Here is a 26,115-nt window from a genome sequence, read left to right as displayed (position 1 = left end):
CCCCTTTCTTCTCAGTTCTTTTTATGGGAATGGATGCTTTATGTCTGCTTGACACTGTGGACGACTAGCGGAGACATAAGTAATTTTCTTTGTTATTAATATTGATGGTTTCGTCTGTTTTTTTTTTAATTGCTTTTTGCCTGCTCCTCATAAATGGGCAAAACGAAAGAGGTCCCTTACAGTTCAGGATCTTGTAGATCCATTTGTTACAAAAAAAAGCAAAAATTTACAAAAGTAAATTTAATTTGTAATAATTGTTTGAATAAGATGTACTTTTAATATACCCAGTGTGATATTTTTATGCCAAACCAACTTGTATATAATGACATTTGATGTTCCTGAAGTAACAAAGTGATCTGTAAAGTGCTAATATTGCATTTTTTCAATTTTTCTGAAAATTTCCATTTTTTTCCTTAAAAAACCAGTTTTTTTCCATGGCTTCAAAATTTCTGGAAGTTTTACATCTCCAGGTAGGTGGGAAGGGAACAAGGGATGGTACAGTTTTATTGTAATGTGAAAGCCCTAATAAACTACATATTTAAAAAATCCAACCTTTCTTCCTCTTCTTTTTTCAGTCCCCACTGTTGCCCAGCTTAAGACTAGCTGGCCAGGCTAGCTTTCATCCTGGGGGAGACCATGCTCAAAAGATGCTCTAGTAACCTGATGCTAATTGGCATCTTTTGGCAGAGCGCAGTCTTCCAAATGGCCCACATTGGCTTGATTACTAGTTCTTCCAGCCATATTATTCATCCCATGCTCCTTAAGAACATAAGAAGCTGCCATTTACTGAGTCAGACAATTGATCCACCTAGCTCCCCACTGTCTACACTGACTAGCAGTGCCTCCCCAGGCAGGGGTCTCTCCCAGCCCAACCTGGAGATGCTGGGGATTGAACCTGGGACCTTCTGCATGCAAGCAGATGCTCTACCACTAAGCCATGGCCTTTCTCAACACCGCTTACAACTGTTTCCCCTGCCTAAATATTGCTCCTTGCACCCATTCCCCCAAATACTTTGGGCTTGCAGAAATCAAATACTTTCCCAGCAAAAGAGTCACATTGTTCAAGTTTTTAAAAGTAGTCAAATCATTGTGAGAAAGAGGCAGATTGGTTCCATGGCTGGAGTTTTGGAGCTTAGCTCCTCTTGAATCCCCCTCCCCAATCCTGCAGCCTGTTCTACCTCACGGAACTGTGTGATGATCCAATGGAGCAACCCCAGAAATGTCACACGGACCTTGAGAGAAAGAACAGAATCAACACGTAGTAATGAATTCGAGCACTGAGAGATGTGTAATTCTGTTTGACTGCAGATTCAGCATTTTCCTGGCAATGCTTTCGATATTTTGTCACAGCAGAGTATCAATAGAATTTGGATTTATTTATTTTTAAACCCTGGAGTCCTGCACACAGCCAGCTAGCCCTTTCAATCAGGGGAAATTATTAGCTGGCTTGCTGTTCCTAAGAAAAGCAGATGGAACTCTGGGTTCTGGCTCAGAGTCTGGTGGGAATTAGTCCACTATGGAGAGGTGCCTTTGGGGGGGGGGGAGGAGAAAGAGAGAGAGAGAGAGAGAGAGAGAGAGAGAGAGAGAGAGAGAGAGAGAGAGAGAGAGAGAGAATGAATATCACCCAACACTATATTTTTAGTCTCAAGGGGAGGACCAAGTAAACTAGTATTACACTTGTCTTCCTTGCACTTAACTAACCATTTGGCAATGCTTGAAGTCCCCTCATTAGCAGGAAATAATCAAGGCAACGTAACATGAGCAAATACATCCAATTCTCTTTGCTTTGTTACATCAGAGCATTTTGAGCCAATTGGTATTTTGCAAGACCCAAACACCCCAGAACTATCTACAATGTTTTGAAATTCTGTTCTATTGTATCTAATTTTTATTTTGTACATCACTTTCAGGTTATTTTGTATATAAAACAATTTCACATTTTTCCTAATAATAATGATAATCTTTCCCCAGCAGCCCCACAGAGAGTTGCCCTTGAGCAGTCGCTTGGCTCAGGAAGACTGCCAAGGCACTTTTATGGGTCTATATTTATTTGCAGATTTATATCCCACCATTCTGGTGCTTACGTACCAGTCAGGGCAGCTACCAATTGAAACAAACCATATTTTTTTATTTTTAATATAATAAAAACAGACATGCAGCAAGTGAAATTAGAGGCACTGGATAAAAACCTTATTATCCAGTAAAACAAATTCTTGCCTAAACAGGAAAGTTTTTGCCATATGGCAAACATCTTAAGAAAGGGGCCCAACCAAGCCTCCCCAAAGCAAAGAACACCGCACTTTCTCCTATCAGACCCAGGCACCATCTAAAATTATTTCTTTAGCAAGAGGAATAAGAACATACGAAGATAAGAACGTAAGAAGAGCCTGCTGGATCAGGCCAGTGGCCCATCTAGTCCAGCATCCTCTTCTCACAGTGGCCAACCAGGTGCCTGGGGGAAGCCCGCAAGCAGGACCCGAGTGCAAGAACACTCTCCCCTCCTGAGGCCTCCGGCAACTGGTTTTCAGAAGCATGCTGCCTCTGACTAGGGTGGCAGAGAACAGCCATCACGGCTAGTAGCCATTGATAGCCCTGTCCTTCATGAATTTGTCTAATCTTCTTTTAAAGCTGTCCAAGCTGGTGGCCATTACTGCATCTTGTGGGAGCAAATTCCATAGTTTAACTATGCGCTGAGTAAAGAAGTACTTCCTTTTGTCTGTCCTGAATCTTCCAACATTCAGCTTCTTTGAATGTCCATGAGTTCTAGTATTATGAGAGAGGGAGAAGAACTTTTCTCTATCCACTTTCTCAATGCCATGCATATTTTATACACTTCTATCATGTCTCCTCTGACCCGCCTTTTCTCTAAACTAAAAACATACGAAGATCCCTGTTGGATCAGACCTAAGGTCCACCTAGACCAGCATTGTGTTGCCAATGAGATGCGTCCAGGAAAACCACCTGCAAAGCATGAAAGAAACAGTTCTTCCTTGCAGTTGGCCTGCAGTAACTGGCATTCAGTGGCATATCGTCACAGACTATCCAGGGTTCATATAACCAGGGAACTTTTTTGTAATAGTTCTCACTGGTACAGAGTACTGGCACTTTTTTTCCCCTACCCATTTTGTGCTGGCACCTACAGCACTTTTATCACGATATGAGGACCAGCACCTTATTTTTTTTTACAAGAAAAAAAAAACACTGCATAGAATACAGCAAATGGCTGTTCATAAACATTTCTTTCAAGGTCCTGGTTCCAGAGTCTCTAGAGCTCAAGGCTTAAGAACCCAGAAAAACAGCCAGGGATACCAGCCAGCCAGAAAATCAAGGTAGTTGCCAACTGTTGCCCTGGCAAAGCCTGGCCTGGAGGCTTTTATAGCCCTGCCAAGTCATGGGATACCAATTAGTTGCCTAGGTGGGTAGAGCTGGCCTGCAGCCTGGAAGGACATCACAACACTATCAAAGAGTCACAAAATCATGGAATTTTAGACCTGGAAGGTACCTTAGAGGTCATCTAATCTCACCTTCCCTGCTCCATGCAGAGATCTTGCAACAGCATCCCTGACAGACTGTCCAGCTTCTGCTTAAATACCCCCAGCACCTCCTGAGGCAGACTGTTCCACAGCTGAACACCTCTTACTGTTAGGGAGTTTCTCCAAATGTTCACCCAAAATCTCCTTCCTTGCAATTGCCACCAGCTGGTTCTAGTCCTGCCCCCTGGAGCAACAGGCAACAAAGTCTGCTCCATCTTCTCCATGTCAAGACGATGCCATGTTGCCCCTTAATCTTCTCTTTTCCAGGCTAAACATACCCCAGCTCTTTCAACCATTCCTCAAAGGAACTATTTGATCTGCCACCTTGAACACCCAAAAAGCAGTCACAAGAAGTACAAAAGAGAACAATGACAGAGAATTTATTAAAACAGTTTAATTGCCCAATGCAATTCAACAATTCTTTTCATCAGGGCAAACAACGGTGCATTCCCCTATATAAAAAAGGTGTTTCCTAGAAGTTTTCGATCATACAGGATATGTATCTTTTGACAGAGGAGAATGTTAAATGACTGACTAAGCTCACAAGATGACTGTCAATTATACACTAGTATACATTCCTGTACTTGATTTTATTTGGTATATTGTTCTGAGATTTATTTATTTCAGATTTTGTTTGGTATATTTGCACTGTGTTTGATCTCCCCTTTTGTATAGGCTTTTGAGATTATATTGTATCTGATTTTTATATTGTATATTGATTTGAGGGTTTTTTGCTTTCTTTTTCTGGGAACCGATTTGTATTTTTGTATATGTTTTTATTGTCCTTTTGCATGGTACTGCACCTTTACTTTGCACAATTATTTTGAAAGTCAAATACATAATTTCATTTGAGATTTCTTGAATATAAAGCAATTAAGAGATTTAATATAATAATAACAATAATAATATTTAGCTCTTGTCTCTGCTGAAACCTCTCGCACTCTCTTTTACTTTGTGCATCACATGGGACACAGACCACAGGTCCAAAGTTTCCTGCTCTAGCCCCTCCCAAGTACCCAAAGGTCCTGCATACTTACCTGAATCAGACCAGCTGCAGGGTTCCTCCTCTTCTCAAAGTGCTTTTGACGGTGCTGCTCTTGAACCTTCAGTGCAAATCCAGAACCTAGAATACCCTGGAAATAAAGAATGATATTCTTTCCAGTCAACATGGTCAACTGACTTTCTCTTCTATTCCCTACTCTAGGGGAAAAGGGGGGGTGCACCTTTATGAATCATGAGTAGAAGGCTCATGTATCTGTAAGTGTCTAGAGCAGCCTTTCCCAACCTTTCGGTCCCCAGATGTTGTTGGACTACAACTCCCATCAGCCACAGCCAGCATGGCCGATGGTCAGAAATGATGGGAGTTGTAGTCCAGCAACATCTGGGGACCTAAAGGCTGGGAAAGGCTGGTCTAGAGCACTGGACAGCTCCTTGAAAGTTCAGACTACAACCCAGAACAGATTCCACTGTCCCACTGACATGGAGCTACCATGTTAAGAACCCCTGGTCTAGAGTTGGTGGGACAACAGCATTCACCTGACATCCCAATAGCTGGATCGTTCTTGCTTACAAGAAAGGAAATGATGTCAGGGATTCCCCTGGGTCCCTCAGCCCCACTTCACATAGAAACAGGCTTCCTTAACTCTTCACTGCCATCATTTCACATGGAATACTTTTTTAAATCCTGTTATTAGTGCATATGGAAGGCTTTAGGCATGAGAGAGAGTACAAATCTTAAACTATGTTACAGGTAGGGATGGGAGCCATTGGCCGCTGCTGATTCAAAAGCATTTCATCGACCTAAAAGGCTGGCATCGAGTTTGTTCTCTATTCGCTAGCTGATGCTTTTACCAATCCGTGTTTTTTCGCTCAGAAAAAATATCCATATTTTGAAGAAAATATTGATATTTTAAAAGAAAATATTGATAAATTATCATTCTTACAATCAATGTTTTAGAGGTGGATTAAAAAAAAGTTTTCAAAAATAGCCACAGAAAGTCGCTACATAAAAATCCGATCCTGTTATTGAGAATAAACAAATTAATGGACAATTTGATACCAAATCCAAACTGGGTGGAATTCTAGCACATCCATATTGTAGGTTTATTAAAGGGGTATTATTTACAAAAGAAAATACTGTTACTTATTTTGGGACTTTACAGGTGCTTGCTGACGGGTCCTAAAGACTCCAGAGATACCTCTGCAGGACCTTTAAGTGGCTCTCCCTTCAGGCCAATCTCCCTAAACCTCCACCTCAGCCAATTACTCCCACAACCCAGTCCAGCTACTGAGCCCACTCTGCCTGTGCACCCCAAAACTCCTCTGGTTGCGCTCCTGGCTGTGGGACTGTTCAACCTGTGTTATACCCTCACTTGTGTCACTTCCCTCTGGCAAGACCTTTCTTCAGGGCAGCCCCTCAGACTCACTCAGTCACTGGCCCCCTTCTAATCTTCACTAGACAGCTATTCATGACACCCCACTCTCCCTCTCCCTCTCCCTGTGTGTGTGAGTGTGTGTGCGTGCGTGCACACAGACACACATACAGTTCTTCCTTCAGTTATTCTCACCAACTAACTCTTCACTCTAAGGCCACATTCACGCCATACATTTATTCCACTATTATTCCACTTTAAACAGTTTAAACAGGGAAGCTTGTGAAGAGCGCTGAGAGATGTTAGGACACCTCTGTTCCCCTCACAGAGTTACTACTACTTGAGTGGTTTAACAGTCAGTACTCTTCCCAGGGATCTCTGGAATTGTAGCTCTATGAGAGGAACAGAGGTCACCTAACAACTCTCAGCACCCTTCACAAACGATACTTCCCAGGATTCTGTGGGGGAAGCCATGACTGTTTAAAGTGGAATAATAGCAGAATAAATGTATGATGTGATTGTGGCCTAACTCAACTCCAACTCTGCTCTCTCTAACTGCTAACTGCCAGTTAACTCCCGAAGGCCTGGAACCTCCAGTCAATCAGAAAGAATTTTGCCTTTTCAGGCCCCGGCTACTAGAATCGTAAAGTGATCGTGCCTCTCTCTCCTCTCAGAACCCATCACCAGGCAACCACTGCCAAGCAGGTTTGCAGCAATGTACCAAAACAAGGACTTATGGCAGTCACAGAGTTCTTTAGCCACAAACAAACCTACATATAGCATTTCTCCATAGAGTGAAAGGGAGAAAGCGGTGGCAAAGTAGGTGCAGTGCAAATGCACAAGCAGAAGCACTGGATTGGTTCTGCCAGTGTGTTTGTACCATGTTGACCTCCCCCTCCCAGTAAGCAGTAGTGACTCAGCTGTCAGTGTTGGCATGAGGCCTAGTAGTTTTCCATCAAGTCTGCAAAACTGTAACTAGGGGGAGTTATGTCTTAGCCCAGTCTGGGAAAGGGCTGTCAAGGCCGTTGCTATGGTAACCATCTGATAGACTGGGAAAGTTCTAACAGAGTCTGTAAGTTGTGTCTTCTGATTTATGCCTCTGAACTGAGAGGTTGTCTTTTGCTTTTGGAGAGAGATGTGCTGTAGAGCTGGGGGGGGGGACTGCTGAAAAGCCTTAATGTCTTAATAAAGACTCTTACATGATTTAAATGCTCTGAAGAAGTTTCTTGCTCAACTTAACTCCAACGTAATGTATGCTGTTTCACGCAACAACGCACACACGCCAACAGTCAGGAGGTCAGATGAGCGCCATCGCCCACCATCCCATCTGCTACTGATCTAGAATCAAATTCCTTTTACACTGGGATAAGCATGCCTGTCAAGGTGGGTTGAACACAGGAGTAACTACCACATGCATAACCAGGGCCTACAAATGGAGCCCACACACAAGCCCAGCCACCAGTGTCTATATGGGGTTGGTCCAGAGAAGGGGCATGGCTTAATGGCAGTCTATATATTTTGTGCGCAAAAGATCCCAGGTTCAATTCTTGGCTTCTCCAGGTACAACTGGTAGAGATCCCTGCCTGAAACCCTGGACAGGTACAGCCCAGGAATGTCAACAATACTGAGCTACACAGACCAAAGGCCTAACTTGCTCTATGTGCCTAATGAGGTTTATTCGCCAGCTGAAATCCAAGAATCAACCATGAAATTGTGGCCTATGTATGTAGGACTGTAGATGAGCAGGACCTTTCATGTGAAGGCTCTCATATGGATGGACATTTGAGGGACAGGAGGGGTGGGGCTATGCACTAGCTCCATGTGTAGGATCAGACTTCAAGAATATCCACTGAACTGGACCCAACTGCCAGTGATTCAGGACTGCACCTCTAAATTAACAGTCTCTGAAGCAACCTCAGGTATGTCTGCCCATGTAAAACAATGAATCACACAGTGATAAAGGGGTAAAATATATATATATTTTCCACAATTTTTATTTATTTATTATTTGATTTATACCCCGCCCTTCCTCCCAGCAGGAGCCCAAGGAGGCAAACAAAAGCAACAAAAACACTTTAAAACATCATAGAAATCAACTTTAAAATACATTAAAACAAAACAACTTTAAAAAACTTTTTTTAAAAAAGCTTTGGAGACATCTTTAAAAAAAGGTTAGAAAACATTGGTTTTTTTAAAAAAAGGTCCAAAAACATATTAAAAAGCAATTCCAACACAGAAACAGACAATATCATAATGAAGACAAGCATTCATATTCTGCTTTCATCACTGAGCTTATTTTTGTTTTTAATATGGCTTGCAAAGTGCCTACTTACAGCTGGAAGAGCAAAAAAGGAAACACCAATCAGGGTGAACGTTGCTGCAAGGAGGCGTCCATTCCAGGTTTGTGGATATTTGTCCCCATAGCCAATGGTGGTCAGTGTAATCTGAGGAAAGATAGATATCATCAAATGCGGCTCCAAGGATAACATTGGCTCAGTGTTTAGAAGTCTGCGTGCTTTTAAATTTTTTAAAACATTCAATATAAGAGCATGTGAAGAATGGCCCGTTTAATCCAGCATCCTGTTTTCACAATAGCCAAACAGTTGCCCATGGGAAACCCGCAAACAGGACCTGAACACAAGGGCACTCTGCCCTCCTGAGGTCAAGCAACTGGTATTTGAAAGCACACTGCGTCTGCCTATTTCAATACGAAACTTCATTCCTAAATATATTTTTGAGGCAAATTCATCTTAAATCTTGCTTATTTTTTTTTGATAGAACATAATGTTAAATATTTTCTTGTCCAATTTGTGCAGATACCATGGACTGCAAAAAAGACAAATAATTGGGTCTTGGAACAAATTAAACCAGAACTATCATTAGAAGCTAAAATGATGAAACTAAGGATATCATACTTTGGACACATAATGAGAAGACATGATTCCCTAGAAAAGACAATAATGCTGGGGAAAACAGAAGGGAGTAGAAAAAGAAGAAGACCAAACAAGAGATGGATTGATTCCATACAGGAAGCCACAGACCTGAACTTACAACATCCGAATAGGGTGGTTTGTAAGAGATGCTATTGGAGGTCACTGATTCATAGGGTCACCCTAAGTCGTAACTTGAAGGCACATAACAACAACAACACCTTCTACATTCATAGGCATTCATTCATAAATATGAATGCTATTAAAAAAAATCTTGGAGAACATAGTCCTTGATTTTTTGCAAGGTAATTTGAATTGGGAAAAATTGTGTCCCCCAATTCCTTTCATTGTATTCATCATCGGGTTGGTTGGGGGGAATGAAGCAATCGGCTAATCAGTTGCAAACACAACACATCAGGTCTGAAGTGGAATTCTTCTCCCTGACACATTAGTTTGTAGGCATTGTTGCTTATCTACAGAAATATTCCAACAAGTCAGTGTTCGCCACCCACCCTTGCAATGTGAAATGGTACCGCCCAGGAAAACCTCCACTGTATCCCTGATCCAATTATGTGTTTCAGCTCTAAAAATGAGGTTTTAGGTCATTTTTCTTTTTCTTTCTTTTTTTAAGCTTTTGGCTTTTTGCTAAAATCTCCAGGCTGTTAGTATTCCAGCAATTCCAAGCAAACTGAGTATCTCTCTCACACACACACACACACTAAACTGAAAAGGCCACCCTTCTGCTATCTGGAGAAGAAGCTGACCTGGTTTACACCTGGGGTAAATGAGAAGGAAGATTTGAAGAGGCAGTGGGGGAAAGCTACTTCAAAACTAAAACAAAACCCCCAGCCTTATGGCCAATCTCCTAATACTCGCCTAAAAATTCAACGGGAGTCCTTTCATCCAACCGAATGTCATTAAAGAGTTACTCAGCCCAAGGCTATTCACTGCGGAATCTGTCCAGCAGCTCCTGTTGACTGGTTTCCCTTTTCATTTTAAACAGCTTGTTAACCACAGGAACAAATTAATGGCTGCTTCACACCCCTTCAATTAAAGCTCTGATTTGCTCCCTTCCCAGTATTATAGTCCTAAAATAGGAGTTGGAAAAACTGGGGAGAGTATTCAGGGACATGGCAAGCAAAGTTGGGGGCTTACTGCAGGGCAGAAATAGCCAAAGGGCCCACCGTTATCATATGACATCAAGGACAGGGAACCTTTGCTCAGCCCAGGGGCCGCATTCCCTTATGGGAACCTTGCAAGGGCCACATGCCAGCGGCAGAGCTACAGATGTGACTCTTCATTTTACACAACAGGCTTCACTCCAGCCACACAGAACTCAAACCCATCAGCATATCCATCTAGACAAACATGAGGCATTGTGACAGTCCAGGGACATATTCCACCTAGGCAGAAGCACTTCACAAGGAAACAGAGCAGGGCTGGCGAGGACTGTACCCTGGAGAGGCGTATGGTCTAGGAAGAGTCCCAAGGGCCATAGAGAGAGGCCTGGAAGGCCACACTCCCCTCCCCAGGCCGGAGGTTCCCCACTCCTGCATCACATAGAACCCTTCCTAAGGTAGATGAAAGCAATGGCGGCTGGCTCCATGTCACTGGGGCAGTGGGATCCACTCTGGGTTTTAGTCCTGTAGGTTTCAGCACTTTGGACAGCTCCTTGAGAGCTCAGAATAAAACCCAGCATGGATTCCACTGCCCCACTGACCTATAGGTTTCAGCACCGTGGACAGCTCCTTGAGAGTTCGGACTAAAACCCCAGAGTGGATTCCACTGCCCCACTGACGCGGAGCCACCAGCTCCCATTGGCTGGAAGCATTGTGAGAGAATTCTTATTTTGCATCCCTTACCATTTGCAGATTTGGGGCGGGGGAATGGCTTAAGTTCCATGTCCCAAAACTCCACAAATTCTGGCACCAGGACTGTCTGGCAACTTATACTCGGTTCCTCTTCAGGAAAGAGGCTGGGATCTGGACTCTATCACCAACTGACAGGGCAAGAAGACCCTGCAGCTAAACACCAAGCGCTGAATCTGTGGGTTGGTCTCTTTGCCACCAGCCTTCCCCCAGGCCCCCCTGCAGTTCATACCAGTTGCCAGAAACCTCAGGAAGGTAGAGTGCTCTTGCACTCAGGTCCTGCTTGGTTGGCCACGGTGACAACAGGCTGCTGGGCTAGATATGCCTCCTTTGGCCTGATCCAGCAGGGCCCCTCTTACTCTCTTCCCTCTTTTGAGACTGGAACTTGGAGCAAGTCAGGGGCTACTTTGGAAGCCAATCTTGGCCAGGAAACAGAGTATGCATCCATATATGAATGTATTTTTAAGTCTGTTATAGGTTCAAGGCAAAGGCATTTATTCATTCATTTATTATTTGATTTATATCCTGCCATTCCTCCCAGCAGGAGTCCACGGCAGCAAACAAAAGCACTAAAAACACTTTAAAACATCATAAAAACAGACTTTAAAATATATTAAAACAAACCATCTTCAAAAACATTTTTAAAGGTTTCAAGACATCTTTTTAAAAAAGCTTAAAAACATACTGTTTTTTAAAAAAGATTTAAAAATATATTAAAAAGCAATTCCAACACATATGCAGACTGAGATAAGGTCTCAACTTAAAAGGCCTGTTGAGAGCAAAAATGCATTTGAGAGACCAACAGGGACTAACACTGGGCGGCGAGCTCTTCCTTTGAGAGGGAAACTCCCTATTTTAAAGCAGTTCTCCATCACTCCAGTTAAGATATTCCATTCCCTAGATGGGGGTACTCATCATGCTACCCTGAAGCTATTGTTGGGCGACAGCTTCCATCAGCCCTAATTCTTGGCTCTGCTGAACGGGGCTGATGAGAGTTGGAGCCTAACAACTGTTGGAGGGTCATGGGCTGCCCACCCCTGCCATAAGGGAAAAAGTTAGAAACTGACCAAATAAGCACACACCACAGAGTTTGCATGTAGAACTCATTGCCACAAGAAGTTCTGTTATTGTCACTGGATATGTGTATGTTAAATTATTGGGTAAACAAATTGTGTAAAATTGTTACAAACATAAACGTTATGCCAAGAGTCCTATAGATCAGGGTAGCCACCGTGGTTTCATTTCAGTCCCAGTCGAAGACATCTTTATCTTCCTCAGGCCTTCAACTGTGCAGTCCTAGGCATGTCTACTCAAAAGGAACTCCCGCTGAGTTAAACGGATTTACTCTCAGGTCAATAGGTAGCAAGGGTGGAGAACCTGTGGCCCTCCAGATGTTGCTGGACAACAACTCCCACCATCCTTTACCCTTGCCATACTAGCTGAGGCTGATGGGAGTTTCGAGTCCAGCAACATCTGGAAAACATCATTTCACTAAGCAGCTTAAGCCCTTTGCAAAGAACTTAGCATTTTGCAACACGGATCAGCTCCATTTCAAAACTCACAATGGAGCCAAGCTTGGTGGCACACTGCTTTGCTTTTCCAGGCAACCACTGGTCAAAAAATGCGCATGTACCTGTTATGGAGAGTCCATGCATCAGTAGCCACCAGCAGGGTAGAAAGGTGCTGCTTGCCTGGCTTCCCAACGCATAAAGGGAAGGACAAGGCAGCAGGGAAGTAGAGGTGGTGCAGGCACAGTGGCAGGAAATCCGCCACTGTGTCTGCATCACACCAACCTCCCTACCGCCTCCCCCCTGCCCTTCTCAGTTACTAGTGGCAGCCTCCCTGTTGGGAAGCCAGATAAATAATCTCCTGCCACTCTGCTCCTCCCCGCCCCCACCAACCACTACTGCCAAGCATCTAACATCAGGGAAATGCTTCTCGTGAAACACTATCACATTTCCCCACTACTTAAAATGCAGTGTTGTCCAATTTTTCTTTTTCCCCCTAGGTCACACTTCAATTGCACAAATTCATACTGCATAGAATATAGCTACATAATTGGCGCCTGCTGGAGAGTGTCCATCACATCCCTGGTGATGACTAACCGAAATCTCCTCCTACAATATATATGCCATTTGTTTAATTTTTACTTTCTCTTTAACTTATTTGAGCAGTCTCCACACTGTGTTATTATAATACAAAAGGCCTTTTTTTCCCTGAAAGTTGCAGGTAGCAGCATGGCTTCCCCTCAGCAATGTGCCATCACTGCACAGTTTTTATTAAGTTCTGCAGAGTCCAATCCTCCCCTCCCCTTGATGAATTCCACTTGCAAATCTTTGAGAACAGGCTGGTTTCCCCACACTGTACAGCTGACTATTGGTATAACAGACCTACTGATTCATTTTCCTTCCAAACTTTAGAGCTGTTCAGATTTGATTTGCCACTCCATCTGTGGTTTCTACACATTTTGTAATCTAGGCCCAAACTCCTTTTCCTGAAGGAGCAGGAAAAGAAAAGATGAAAAAAGCACAACTACATTGGCCAGAGAACCTCGTTAATTGTTGCTTCGTTGCTCTTCTAATCCAATAATCCACACACAGGAAGCTAAACAAAAGAGCCATCTCTCCTTGCCTGTGTACAAAGGTTTGCCAGAACCCATGCTCTTCTATTACCAAGAGTTCATTAATTTTACAAAGTACACTCACTGTGCATTAAGCAACACATTAAGAAGTGGTATTATAAATAATTAATCCACAAACACATGTTCCAAGCAAGCAAGCAATCAAAGAAGAACGGTCAAAGGCCACTTCTCATGGGCCCACTTCCACAACACAAGCTCTGGTAGGAGACAACATTCGGACGGGACACATTCCCCAAATGGAGGAATGCACAGCTCTTCCCCTGTAGGATCCCAATAAAACTTAACTGCATTGTGTCTCACTCCCCAAGAGCCTCTGGCCCCACAGACCTGCTATCGGAAAGCATCTTAAAGAAGCAAATGTGTTGCTCTTGCAAAATACCTGCACAGAAAAATCCAAAATTGTAGCATCCGGAAAGACCTGCACATTGCAATTTTGAAACATGCAAACTGCATCCTTCATATGATAGAATTCCACTCCACGCAGGCAGCAAACAGAAAACAATCAGCTTGGTGATTTGAATAACCTGACTGAAACTCAGGGCAAAACTAGATGTGATGTTATTCCTTTGCATGCCTGTTTTTTTAAAATAAATAAAGGCCCAAAATAGCAGGCAAGGGGGAGAAGCCCAGTTCAAATTGGACCATAGCAGGGTTAAGGACACACAAACACTCATGACCATCCCAATTTAGTTGGAGGGGGACTGGTCCTACCATGCATTTTAAGAATAAACAGCCGTAATACAGGGGCTAAGACATAAATAACATCACGCATAGTTTGGCCTTCAAACGAGCAAGAAAGTATAAGCTCAGATCACAAGAGCATGAAGAACAAGACCAGAGATATATGTGTAAGGTAGCGCATGAGAAAGGAATAGGACTCACAACAGCTACTTCACTACGATAGCAAAGAAAGTGGCCTAGAATGGATACTCACCAAGCCCCACCAGAGTGCATCTGCATAGGTATCAAAGTGATCATTTTCTCCCTTCTCAGCCAAGTATACCAGGAAGGAGGCTAAAATGAGGCAAAGGAAACCAATATACCAGGCAGTGATCAGCTCCTGCAACACAGTTAAACAGAAAGAGTGGAAAAGCACATTTTGGTATGGCTTATCTTGATGCAGAGACTTTTCCATAAAAGACAGGCAGAACAAGCACTGAAGAGTAATTAAAGAGTCCTTTGCCAAACTGATGCCCTCCAGATCTTTTGCACTACAACTCCCACCAGCCCTAGTCAGCACAGACAGTGCCCTACTGAGACCAGAGTCTCCCCTGCTGTGTCAAATACTGTGAAGGCGACCAGGCTCTTTTAACTGAAGAAGCACCTCCTAGTGAATGCAGGGTTAGCAACTGGATGCAGCTGTTGCAACTGTACAGGGTTAAGGCTCAGTTTGTTTGCTGATGGAACAACATTAGAGCTGTGCTCTCTGGTTGTAGAACAAAGATTCTTGTCCAAGGCCTTGACTCAAGGCAGGACAGGGCGGATATCAACAGACTTGGGTAAGCCTCAAGGTTTAAGAACATAAGAACATAAGAACATAAGAAGAGCCTGCTGGATCAGGCCAGTGGCCCATCTAGTCCAGCATCCTGTTCTCACAGTGGCCAACCAGGTGCCTGGGAGAAGCCCGCAAGCAGGACCCGAGTGCAAGAACACTCTCCCCTCCTGAGGCTTCCGGCAACTGGTTTTCAGAAGCATGCTGCCTCTGACTAGGGTGGCACAGCACAGCCATCATGGCTAGTAGCCATTGATAGCCCTGTCCTCCATGAATTTGTCTAATCTTCTTTTAAAGCCGTCCAAGCTGGTGGCCATTACTGCATCTTGTGGGAGCAAATTCCATAGTTTAACTATGCGCTGAGTAAAGAAGTACTTCCTTTTGTCTGTCCTGAATCTTCCAACATTCAGCTTCGTTGAATGTCCACGAGTTCTAGTATTATGAGAGAGGGAGAAGAACTTTTCTCTATCCACTTTCTCAATGCCATGCATAATTTTATACACTTCTATCATGTCTCCTCTGACCCACCTTTTCTCTAAACTAAAAAGCCCCAAATGCTGCAACCTTTCCTCGTAAGGGAGTCGCTCCATCCCCTTGATCATTCTGGTTGCCCTCTTCTGAACCTTTTCCAACTCGATAATATCCTTTTTGAGATGAGGCGACCAGAACTGTACACAGTATTCCAAATGCGGCCGCACCATAGATTTATACAATAGCATTATGATATCGGCTGTTTTATTTTCAATACCTTTCCTAATTATCGCTAGCATGGAATTTGCCTTTTTCACAGCTGCCGCACACTGGGTCGACATTTTCATTGTGCTGTCCACTACAACCCCGAGGTCTCTCTCCTGGTCGGTCACCGCCAGTTCAGACCCCATGAGCGTATATGTGAAATTAAGATTTTTTGCTCCAATATGCATAATTTTACACTTGTTTATATTGAATTGCATTTGCCATTTTTCCGCCCATTCACTCAGTTTGGAGAGGTCTTTTTGGAGCTCTTCGCAATCCCTTTTTGTTTTAACAACCCTGAACAATTTAGTGTCATCAGCAAACTTGGCCACTTCACTGCTCACTCCTAATTCTAGGTCATTAATGAACAAGTTGAAAAGTACAGGTCCCAATACCTATCCTTGAGGGACTCCACTTTCTACAGCCCTCCATTGGGAGAACTGTCCGTTTATTCCTACTCTCTGCTTTCTGCTTCTTAACCAATTTCTTATCCACAAGAGGACCTCTCCTCTTATTCCATGACTGCTAAGCTTCCTCAGAAGTCTTTGGTGAGGTACCTTGTCAAACGCTTTTTGAAAGTCTAAGTACACTATGTCCACTGGATCACCTCTATCTATATGCTTGTTGATACTCTCAAAGAATTCTAATAGGTTACTGAGACAGGACTTTCCCTTGCAGAAGCCATGCTGGCTCTGCTTCAGCAAGGCTTGTTCTTCTATGTGCTTAGTTAATCTAGCTTTAATAATACTTTCTACCAGTTTTCCAGGGACAGAAGTTAAGCTAACTGGCCTGTAATTTCCGGGATCCCCTCTGCATCCCTTTTTGAAGATTGGCGTTACATTGGCCACTTTCCAGTCCTCAGGCACGGAGGAGGACCCAAGGGACAAGTTACATATTTTAGTTAGCAGATCAGCAATTTCACCTTTGAGTTCTTTGAGAACTCTTGGGTGGATGCCATCCGGGCCCGGTGATTTGTCAGTTTTTATATTGTCCATTAAGCTTAGAACTTCCTCTCGCGTTACCACTATTTGTCTCAGTTCCTCAGAATCCCTTCCTGCAAATGTTAGTTCAGGTTCAGGGATCTGCCCTATATCTTCCACTGTGAAGACAGATGCAAAGAATTCATTTAGCTTCTCTGCAATCTCCTTATCGTTCTTTAGGACACCTTTGACTCCCTTATCATCCAAGGGTCCAATTGTCTCCCTAGATGGTCTCCTGCTTTGAATGTATTTATAGAATTTTTTGTTGTTGGTTTTTATGTTCTTAGCAATGTGCTCCTCAAATTCTTTTTTAGCATCCCTTATTGTCTTCTTGCATTTCTTTTGCCAGAGTTTGTGTTCTTTTTTATTTTCTTCATTCGGACAAGACTTCCATTTTCTGAAGGAAGACTTTTTGCCTCTAAGAGCTTCCTTGACTTTGCTCGTTAATCATGCTGGCATCTTCTTGGCCCTGGCGGTACCTTTTCTGATCTGCGGTATGCACTCCAGTTGAGCTTCTAATATAGTGTTTTTAAACAACTTCCAAGCATTTTCGAGTGATGTGACCCTCTGGACTTTGTTTTTCAGCTTTGTTTTTACCAATCCCCTCATTTTTGTGAAGTTTCCTCTTCTGAAGTCAAATGTGACCGTGTTGGATTGGATTTGCAGAAGCAGAAACAAATCTTAATACTGAGAACAACCCAAAGATGTTTAAACATGCCTAGTGGCCATGGAATGCTGACTTTTTGTGGGGGAGGGGGACAGAATATCTGGAACAGGGCATGGCTAGAACCTTGCCCAGATGCACTCCACGCTGCAACATTTTGTTGCAAGTCCTATTGTAAATCTGCAACTTTTCTCCTCTAACATTTTTTTTTTGCAATCCACCCTTCCCAATACATACTCCATCCAAAGAGGTCAACCAAATTATTCAAGGAAAGCTCTGGTCTCTTACAGACTGGTCCTCACAGCAACATGCAGACTATCAGGGGCTGCTTACCCAGATCTCTGCTGCTCACCTTGCTATGGGCATACACCACTGATCCCAGAAGCTTCCATGTGCCTCCTCTGCGGTCCATTCGTATCATGCGCAGAATCTGCAGAAACCGTAAACTTCTGAGTGCAGAGGTGGCAAAGACATTCCCCTGGGATCCAGCAGCCAACACAGCGATGGAGGCAATTAACACCATGATGTCTGCGTATATAAGAGATAAGCAGGGTTGGAACGAGAAGATTTTTTTTTCTGCCTTCTGTCACTTCTACCTTCTCTTTGTGCAGTACAACATTCTCATTTAATCCCAACTTCTTTTACATTTCCAAGTCCTTGAAGTTTTAAATTGAAGATTATTCCTGTATCTGTATGTCATGGGCCAAACAACATGTTATGTTAAATGCTTATTCAACTTATGTACGTGTGTAGCCTCATCTGGATGTATCACTAGATCACAGTTTCATCTTACATACTTGTGAGGCCCCCCTTCCTCTCCTTGTGGGAATAATCCATGTTGTTATGTGCATTGCGTAACCAAAAGGATATGACCATTTCCACCCCTACTGCATCCACCCCCATGAAGGGAAAGGAATTTGTTTGTATCTGGCAGTCCAGTGCATGCTGGAATCCAATTTTCTTAGAGCAAATTAGATATTTACAGCTTGTCATGCACAAATGTTGCAATGTCCATCGTAAGAAGAGCCTAATCTCACTGAAAATTCAATAATAGGCAACAGTAAAAATCTACTTGTGATTTAAAAACGTACCTATTTGTTGTTATTATGTGCCTTCAAGTCAATTACGACTTATGGCAACCCTATGAATCAGTGACCTCCAAGAGCATCTGTCATGAACCACCCTGTTCAGGTCTTGTAAGTTTAGGTCTGTGGCTTCCTTTATGGAATCAATCCATCTCTTGCTTGGCCTTCCCCTTTTTCTATTCCCTTCTGTTTTTCTCAGCATTATTGTCTTTTCTAATGAATCATGTCTTCCCATGATGTGTCCAAAGTATGATAACCTCAGTTTCATCATTTTAGCTTCTAGTGACAGTTCGGGTTTAATTTGTTCTAACACCCAATTATTTGTCTTTTTCACAGTCCATGGTATGCGCAAAGCTCTCCTCCAACACCACATTTCAAATGGGTTGATTTTTCTCTTATCCACTGAATGTGCCTGTAGCCAACAGATATTTCTATCAAACTTTAAAAAGCAGGGAAACTGGGCACCTATAGTGAATGCACCAGGGGAGCAGAAGACCTGACCTCCTCTCTGAGATATTTAACTGCCCTACACATTTGTAAAAACACAAACACAATTTGGGTTGGTCTCTCACAGTCTAATCCACTTGCTGTGTAGCTTAGAAGAATTTGGTAACATGTGCCCCTGAGCATATGGTGAGTGGTGGTAACACCTGCAATCAGCTCAAATAGCATAAACAAGACATGTACTGTGCTGATCTTGTTTTAGCAGGCAGGAAGTAACAATATTAAGACAGGTGATGTAGATCAGTTATTCACTTTAAATATGTTTGCAATTTTAGTGAAGTTTCCTATGGTCAATTATTTCCTTCTGTTTCTGTGAATATGTAAAGTACAGTAACACTTTGCATAATATACACTAAAAAAATCTCCAAAAACAATTGTAGAATAATGGTACTGACTATTGTGCAGAATACTCTCCAGGGAACATGAGCAGTGTCTCAGTTCACATGAGATAAAACACTGGGAGGTGAAATATACCCTAGGAAATTTCTATGTGTGCTCTATCTTTTTAATTGACCATGTTCACCCTTACATATGTGGAGTGGTTTAAGCATATCAGGCTGAAAACATGCACCTTGGGCGGGCCAAGTTTGTTTTTTCCAATAGCTAGACTCATTGTTTAAACAGCAACGTAATCAGTCTGATTTTACATCAAACTGCAGTTTTAGATTCAACTGTTAATACACCCAAAGCAGAAGTAAAATATAACCTCCAGTTTGAAACACAAAAGGCTGTCTTCACCATCATATGACATTGGCCAATAAAAAAATAATAAAAGAATTGACACAGATTTCTAAAATGAATAATGAGTGAAATATCATTTTTTAGGTTAGATTCTCTCAGGGTCAGCCCCCAGACATGCTGGGGCCCTTGGGCACAAACCTGCCCTGGGTCCTGGCGCTCCCCTTCCGCGATCCGTGGCAGTATCACTGCCACAGATCGCATGGTGAGAGCTTTGGACCCCCCGCCATTCCCTTGCTTCAACCTACCTTTCTCGGTTGTTGTGCAATTGCGCACACAGTGCTGCCCTTAACCAAGATGGTGGCCGAGGTTTCCCTAAGGGGCTGAAGCCTCTGCTGCCATCTTGGCTCATGGCAGGGATGCACACGCATGAGCTTATGAGAAGCAGCAGAATGTCATGGGGATATTTTCAATTTAACATGTGAACGTTCATGCTGGCTATACTATACAGACACTCTTGTTGCTGTATCATTAAAGACAACTTCTTAAACTGTGCCAGATCTGCAGGAAGCTGATTCAAACCCTGGAACACTAGTTGAAAACAAGATATGGACCATCAAAGATTGCACCATCTGCAACCTCCGAAGAGTCTTCAAGGGCAGCCTGGGGTACTATGCATTAATCCGTGCAGCATGCATTAGAGTAGGTGACTCTTGAGGTTTTGAAGCCAATTAACATAATTATGAGACTTCTTTGCTCTTCTCCACCCTCCACACAGTTGTTCTAAAAATATTCTGTTCCTCAGGAAATGCAGCAGATTGCTAACAGTTTTTAAGACTGCAAGAAAACATCAGAAATTAATTATCTAGACAGTAACGCTCAACCTTTTCAGACCTGGAATCCACCTTTAGCCCAAACATACACTTGGAACCCACTTCTTAATAGTTTGCTATTTATGTAGTGGCAGTGCTACTGTCACAATTCACCACAGGTCAGGTTGCAACACAATAGTGTAGTAATAGGGAATCTCCAGTCCATGGGCTAATTAGGCCCAGAAGGCCTCCCTGTTTGCCCTACGAGGCCATTTTTGCTAAGCCACACCCACCAGCCCTACATCTGCCATCATATACTGTATGTTGTCTGATGTGGACAGGTAAAGATGTAGCAAAGTGGGTTTTGCAGATATGGCAAGCTCTTTTGAAGGTGCGTTGTCAGGTAAAAATTTTACAAGCACTGACGATCAGCTGATTGTCAGCTCTTGCAAAGCTGTTGCCTGACAGCATGCCTACAAAGTCCATGTGCAGGCAGCGTGAATTCAAACTGCACCTGCAAAGAGACCATTTTTCCTGTTAGTTTGCAGGTGCAGTTTGGATTCAAACCATGCCTGCAAACAGACTTTAAAGGAGCCCTTTGAAAGTGCACTATCAGTGCTAATCAGCTGATTAGCCTCCAAAGAATTTGCTCTCAAGACCCTTTGAAACTGTCACCTGACATCATAATCACATCAAGTGACTGACAAGTATGCAGCCCCACCCACCTGACAAATTGGCCCATAGGAATAAGGGAGGAACGGGTCTGGCCCACTGGCTGGATTCAATTCCAGCCCCTGCAAGAGTTGATCCTGACACACCAGCCGAAGACCAATAACCAAAAAAATTAATAATAACGACCTCTGCAGTGCTTAGTTTCCAAGATGGCAAGTACCAAGGCTCTGCAATTATTACTACCATCTGTCATTTTTAAAACCTTAAAATTGGCTCAGCACTTTACACTGTTGAGAAGCATTCTGCTGTGGGCACTGGCAGAAAGGATTCACTAGGCTACCATGCTTTGTTACTCTTTAAATGCTCTTCTGCAGGCAGCCAATGCACAATCCTTTGCAACCAGAAGTAGCCAACTCAGCAACAAGGCAGTTCTTACCAATGACGCAAAAGGGTTTGCGGGCAAATTTTAACCTCCCTCTCCAACCGCGATATCGACAGCAGCAGCCGGCAGCCCAGATTCTTACAAAGTACTCCACACCGAAGACCACAATGGTAACTATTTCCTGCAGCAGAGATGGCACAATAAATCCAGCATGATAACACAAGGAAGACAATACTACAGGGTCTATAAGTTATCACAAATGGGCTGTAGGCGACAGGTTGATGTTATTATTTAACTCATCGGAAAGGGTAAGTCCTTTTGAATGGGAGGAAAATACGAGATGGCATTTTGATGCCAACAGTTTTCTGTGGCTACATGCTTCCCCCCCCCCAGAGGTCAGTCCTGGAAAGCAGTAGATATTTTTGGACTGATCCACAGCAATGGTGCTTCCAGAATAGCCCCTGTGCTTTAAAAATCCAATTTGGAGAATATGTTAGATCTGTTTATTTTTAAGTGAATGCAATGCTTTCATTCTTTCTTTTATAAAATTCTGAGAATAGTTCTTTTCTTTTAGTGGATGGCATTGTGCTTCCTAGGCATCCTTTGGGGGTGTCATTAGAGTAAGTGGTCATATCCTTCCTGGTTCCCCAAGATCTCAGGAGCTCACCACAATACATTGCTATCTTTTGGTGGTGAATAGATGTGACTCCCTGGCATTCAACAGGAGGTCCTATTTCCAAAGCTGACTATTGCTGTCACCCAAATCTTACCATTCCCTTTTCCCTGTGGCCACAAAGCTGAGTTTTGTCAGACTTAACTGCCTTTCTTCTTCACATCCTCTCTCTGCTGAGCATCATAATTCCTCTAGTGAAGACTTTCCTAAGCATGTTATTGGAGGGGAGGATCAGGAACCACAAAGCATTCTGGGAGGCCTGCAAAGTGTCTGCGTCAGCAGGAATCCTCCTAGCTATCATTCAGCCCGTTACCAAGAGCCAAGGAGCCAAGTCAGTGGGGAGGAAAGTCAAGCTAGTCAGCTATGCATCAGAACAAATGAGCACCGATCCCACAGAGATGAGCATCATGGAAGAAGTGAACTTTGGTTTGCAATGGTTGTTTGGGGCTGCAATGTGGCAAAAACTGACAGTTAAGGGCCAGGCTTAATTAATAGGTTCATTCTACTAAACACCCAAATGAGCAATTGTGCAGTTGTTCCAGTCCCTCTGCACAATGATGAAAGCTGAAGATTTTGGAACTGTAAGAAGCCAACAGCTGCTGCACTGGAAATTCAGATATTTGTGACTTTAGTTAAGACAGCCATTTTTGAGATTTCTGGAAACCCAAAAAGATTAACGAGGTTATCTCACTTCTTAAAGGATATAGCAAATGTATAATTCAGCTTAAATAGTTTGATATAGGAGGCAGACTTTTTTCTTGCTATGGTTCTCATATCTTCCAACAAGGCTGAGCCACATGTTCTCTTGTGAACATTTTTCACGCTCACAAAAAAAGGGGGGACAGCTTTCTGGAGACCCAAAATATCCTCTCCCCAAGCTTACATTTTTCGTGCAGCCTTTCTCATTCCCATGACACTCAGAATGTTTATGAGCATTCCAAGGCCCCACACCAACCCAGCCAGTAGAAGCCAAAGGCATCACTGACATTGCGGGGGGGGAATCCTTACTACAATATAAATAATTAAGGCCTTATTGAAAACATCAAGCCACTACATGAGTATTTGAAATCCCAGCCCTAACCTCTGTACTTTGCACTTACCAGAATGTAGAGGGCACCTTCCGAGCTGTCCTCATATTCCTCAATGGTCGAAAAAACTGAAAGTACCAAGCAGGAGAAAACTAGCAGAAAACTGAATGGCATTTGGGCAGGGAGAAGAGAGAGAGAGAGAAAACAGGAAAAAAATAATATTAATGCTGCAGTTGAATGCCAAAAAAATATATATTTCCTCCCCCTCTTTAATCACTGTTGTCTAACTTTCCTTTTAAAAAGTACTGGCCTCCCAGGCAGGGCAAAATTATTAGTAGTACTATTGTTGTTGTTAATAATAATAATCTACTATTATGACTTAGATTTATTATTCGCTTGTTATGCGAAGGTCTCCAAGTGACTTACAACATGTTAACAACAAAAACAAATATATCATACTATAAAAACAAAACCATAAAGTGACAACACCCCCATGCAGCCGCAGGAAGCTTTGGCAGCCTTGGGGAAAAGGTATGTCTTTACCTGGCGCCAACAAAATGTCAATGAAGGCGCCAGGCAGACCTCACTGGGGAACGTATTCCACAGAAGGGGAGCCAAAAATAGTGTTGCTGCAGGCCAAGAACCTATACAGCCCCCCCAAAGCTCCTTATTATAAACCTCCCCAAATAGGAGAGGTGGGATAAAAAAGTTGGAAAATAACTCAGTGTTGGTTAACTATGAAGCTTTTGAAGGCGCAGGAGCCCATTCAGGCAGAAAGGTGGCAACCTTAGCCCAGGATGCACTTTGTCTTTCTCCTGTCTTCACCTCTAAGCCTTCAGCATGGAAGAGAGGGCTACTGAGCTCAGGTCCTGCTTGTGGGCTGTGCAGCTGTTTAAAAGAGTGGCTCCCTGCAACGGTGTCTGCTGCCCCTGAATTTTTCCAATCATGGCTAATAGGCATTGATAAGGCAAAAATGAAAATGAACTGCCTTCAAGTCGATTCCGACTTATGGCGACCCTATGAATAGGGTTTTCATGGTAAGCATTGATAAGGCAACCTACTCTATATTACTATGTCTAATTCAGTGGTTCGCAAACTTTTTTTCCCACGGACCCCTTGAAACTTGCTGAGGGTCTTGACGGACCACAATGATTTTTCTGCCTGTTGTAGCAACTGCAATGTGCTGCACTAGACGTTGCAGGGTTTTTAATTGCATTTTTATTGCTTCTTTCATTTCTTACATAATGTATTTTATTGTGTTACACTTTGAATTCCACAGAGAAGAAAATCCCCACTCTTTGATTTCTTTGTCCTCTTCAGACACCCCACAAGTTCACTGAATGTATAGAAGGGGAGGCAGGATCTCACCCCCTGGCCATGGCCCACTACCACTAAATACATTAGTAAGGCACATGCCCAGCAGGTGTGCAGAGGGGTGTTGCTCCACTTCCATCTCGCACATTCACAGAACACGTGGGAAGGGGCAGAAGGGGGCTCTTTTCTTCTCTGTCTTTTCTTCTTGTAATATTCTCAAGTGAGCACCTTCCTGCTAACTATGCACCACATCAGAATGGTTGCTTTATTAAACAGTGATAGACAGGACTACCTCCAGGGTTCTTACACAGATCTGCCTTGGTAGAGGGCCAAAGCACACACAACATAAATCCCATGCACTGAGTCTTAGGAGGAGCAATGGTTGCAATCAAGCTCCTTTACACCCCAAATCCCAATTTTATCCACCTACTCTTCTCTCTGTCTTTGGGCCATCTTGCCTCTGTGCTGCCAGACCCTTTTTTTTCTTCATATCCTTGCATCCTGGGATGTCTTCTCACTAGGGTTGCCAGGTTCCTGGCCTGAGACTGATCCTGTATCTTTAGGAGAAGAGAAAGTCAGCCAAGTGCAGGTGTTCTTGCAACACTGTAATGGGACAAACCACAAGGTGGAATACTCCCTTCCCCCTGTACAACTTTTAAAGATACAGAAGACCTCTTGGAGGCTGGGGCTGGCAACCAAGAGGTCTTCTGTATCTTTAAAAGTTGTACAGGGGGAAGGGAGAATTCCACCTTGTGGTTTTTCCCATTACAGAGTGGCAAGAACACCTGCATTTGGCTGACTTTCTCTTCTCCTAAAGATACAGGATCAGTCTCAGGCCAGGAACCTGGCAACCCTACTTCTCACCCAGGCTGCCTGCCTTTGCCACCACACTTCCTCTTGTCCCCTGGACCCAATGTGACTTCTGAGATTTTTCATTCTGACTAATGTGAACTCTGGCTTCCACCACAGGAGACTTTGTGGGAAGGTTTCATGCAGCCTGACTCATTCCCATGGCACTCAGAATGTTTATGAACATTCCAAGACACCACACCAACCCAGCCAGTAGAAGCCAAAGCCATCACTGACATTGTGGCAAAAAAAAATCCTTACTACAATATAAGGCCTTATTGAAAACATTCAAGCCACTACATTAGTATTTGAAATCTCAGCTTTGTGCTCATGGCCATACAACTTTTTTTCCTTTCCTCTGAATTTTACTCAAAACCAACCTATTTTACCATTTTTACTCTCGAGCCAATCTAGACACAACAGCAACAGGGCCCCCCCTTTTGATTAACTATGAGCAGCCCATTTCCACAATTACAGGTTATGACATCAAGAATTTCATGTCTGAATTTGCTTTTTCCCCTCTTTCTTCCCCATCACCTTTTCCTTTTATGTTATGACTTTTTACATTGTAAGCCTGAAGGCAGGGACTGCGCTATTTATATTGATTCATAAGCTGCTGTGGAGGCTTTTCTGGCTGAAAGAGCAGAGTATAAATACTTTCAATGAATGAATATATAATATCTTCTGACACAATGAATTTCCAACAATTTGCCTGTTCTGATGAGAAGAAATCCGCCCCTGGTTTGACTCAAACTGACCCAAACCAGCAGGTCAAAAAATCAGCAGACTGCAAGGACAGCATGTCAAATAAGCAAGCCAATCCAAATTAATTTACTAATGATGGCAGGGCAGCCCCAAGAAAGAGCCTGCTCAGGAACAAACTAAAAAACTCACATTTTGTAA

The 26,115-nt window shown here is 43.1% G+C and overlaps 1 protein-coding gene across 5 annotated transcripts in view; it reads right to left on the bottom strand.

Annotated features, from left to right (window-relative positions):
• KCNQ2 (potassium voltage-gated channel subfamily Q member 2) overlaps window positions 1–26,115 on the bottom strand; it is a 160,173-nt gene that overhangs the window by 83,467 nt on the left and 50,591 nt on the right. For all 5 annotated transcript variants that reach the window (XM_061630248.1, XM_061630247.1, XM_061630250.1 and 2 more), the window contains exons 2-7: window positions 23,122–23,212; window positions 21,403–21,529; window positions 17,568–17,743; window positions 14,279–14,404; window positions 8,239–8,349; window positions 4,571–4,666 (exon numbers count right to left, since the gene is read on the bottom strand). In XM_061630248.1, the coding sequence (XP_061486232.1) occupies window positions 4,571–4,666; window positions 8,239–8,349; window positions 14,279–14,404; window positions 17,568–17,743; window positions 21,403–21,529; window positions 23,122–23,212 (727 nt within the window). The remainder of the gene's footprint in view (window positions 1–4,570; window positions 4,667–8,238; window positions 8,350–14,278; window positions 14,405–17,567; window positions 17,744–21,402; window positions 21,530–23,121; window positions 23,213–26,115) is intronic.

This window comes from Rhineura floridana, chromosome 6 (assembly GCF_030035675.1).
Source record: "Rhineura floridana isolate rRhiFlo1 chromosome 6, rRhiFlo1.hap2, whole genome shotgun sequence".
Taxonomy (NCBI): Eukaryota; Metazoa; Chordata; class Lepidosauria; order Squamata; family Rhineuridae; genus Rhineura; species Rhineura floridana.
Note: the sequence above shows the minus strand (reverse complement) of the source record. Positions and strands in the feature narration are given on the sequence as shown.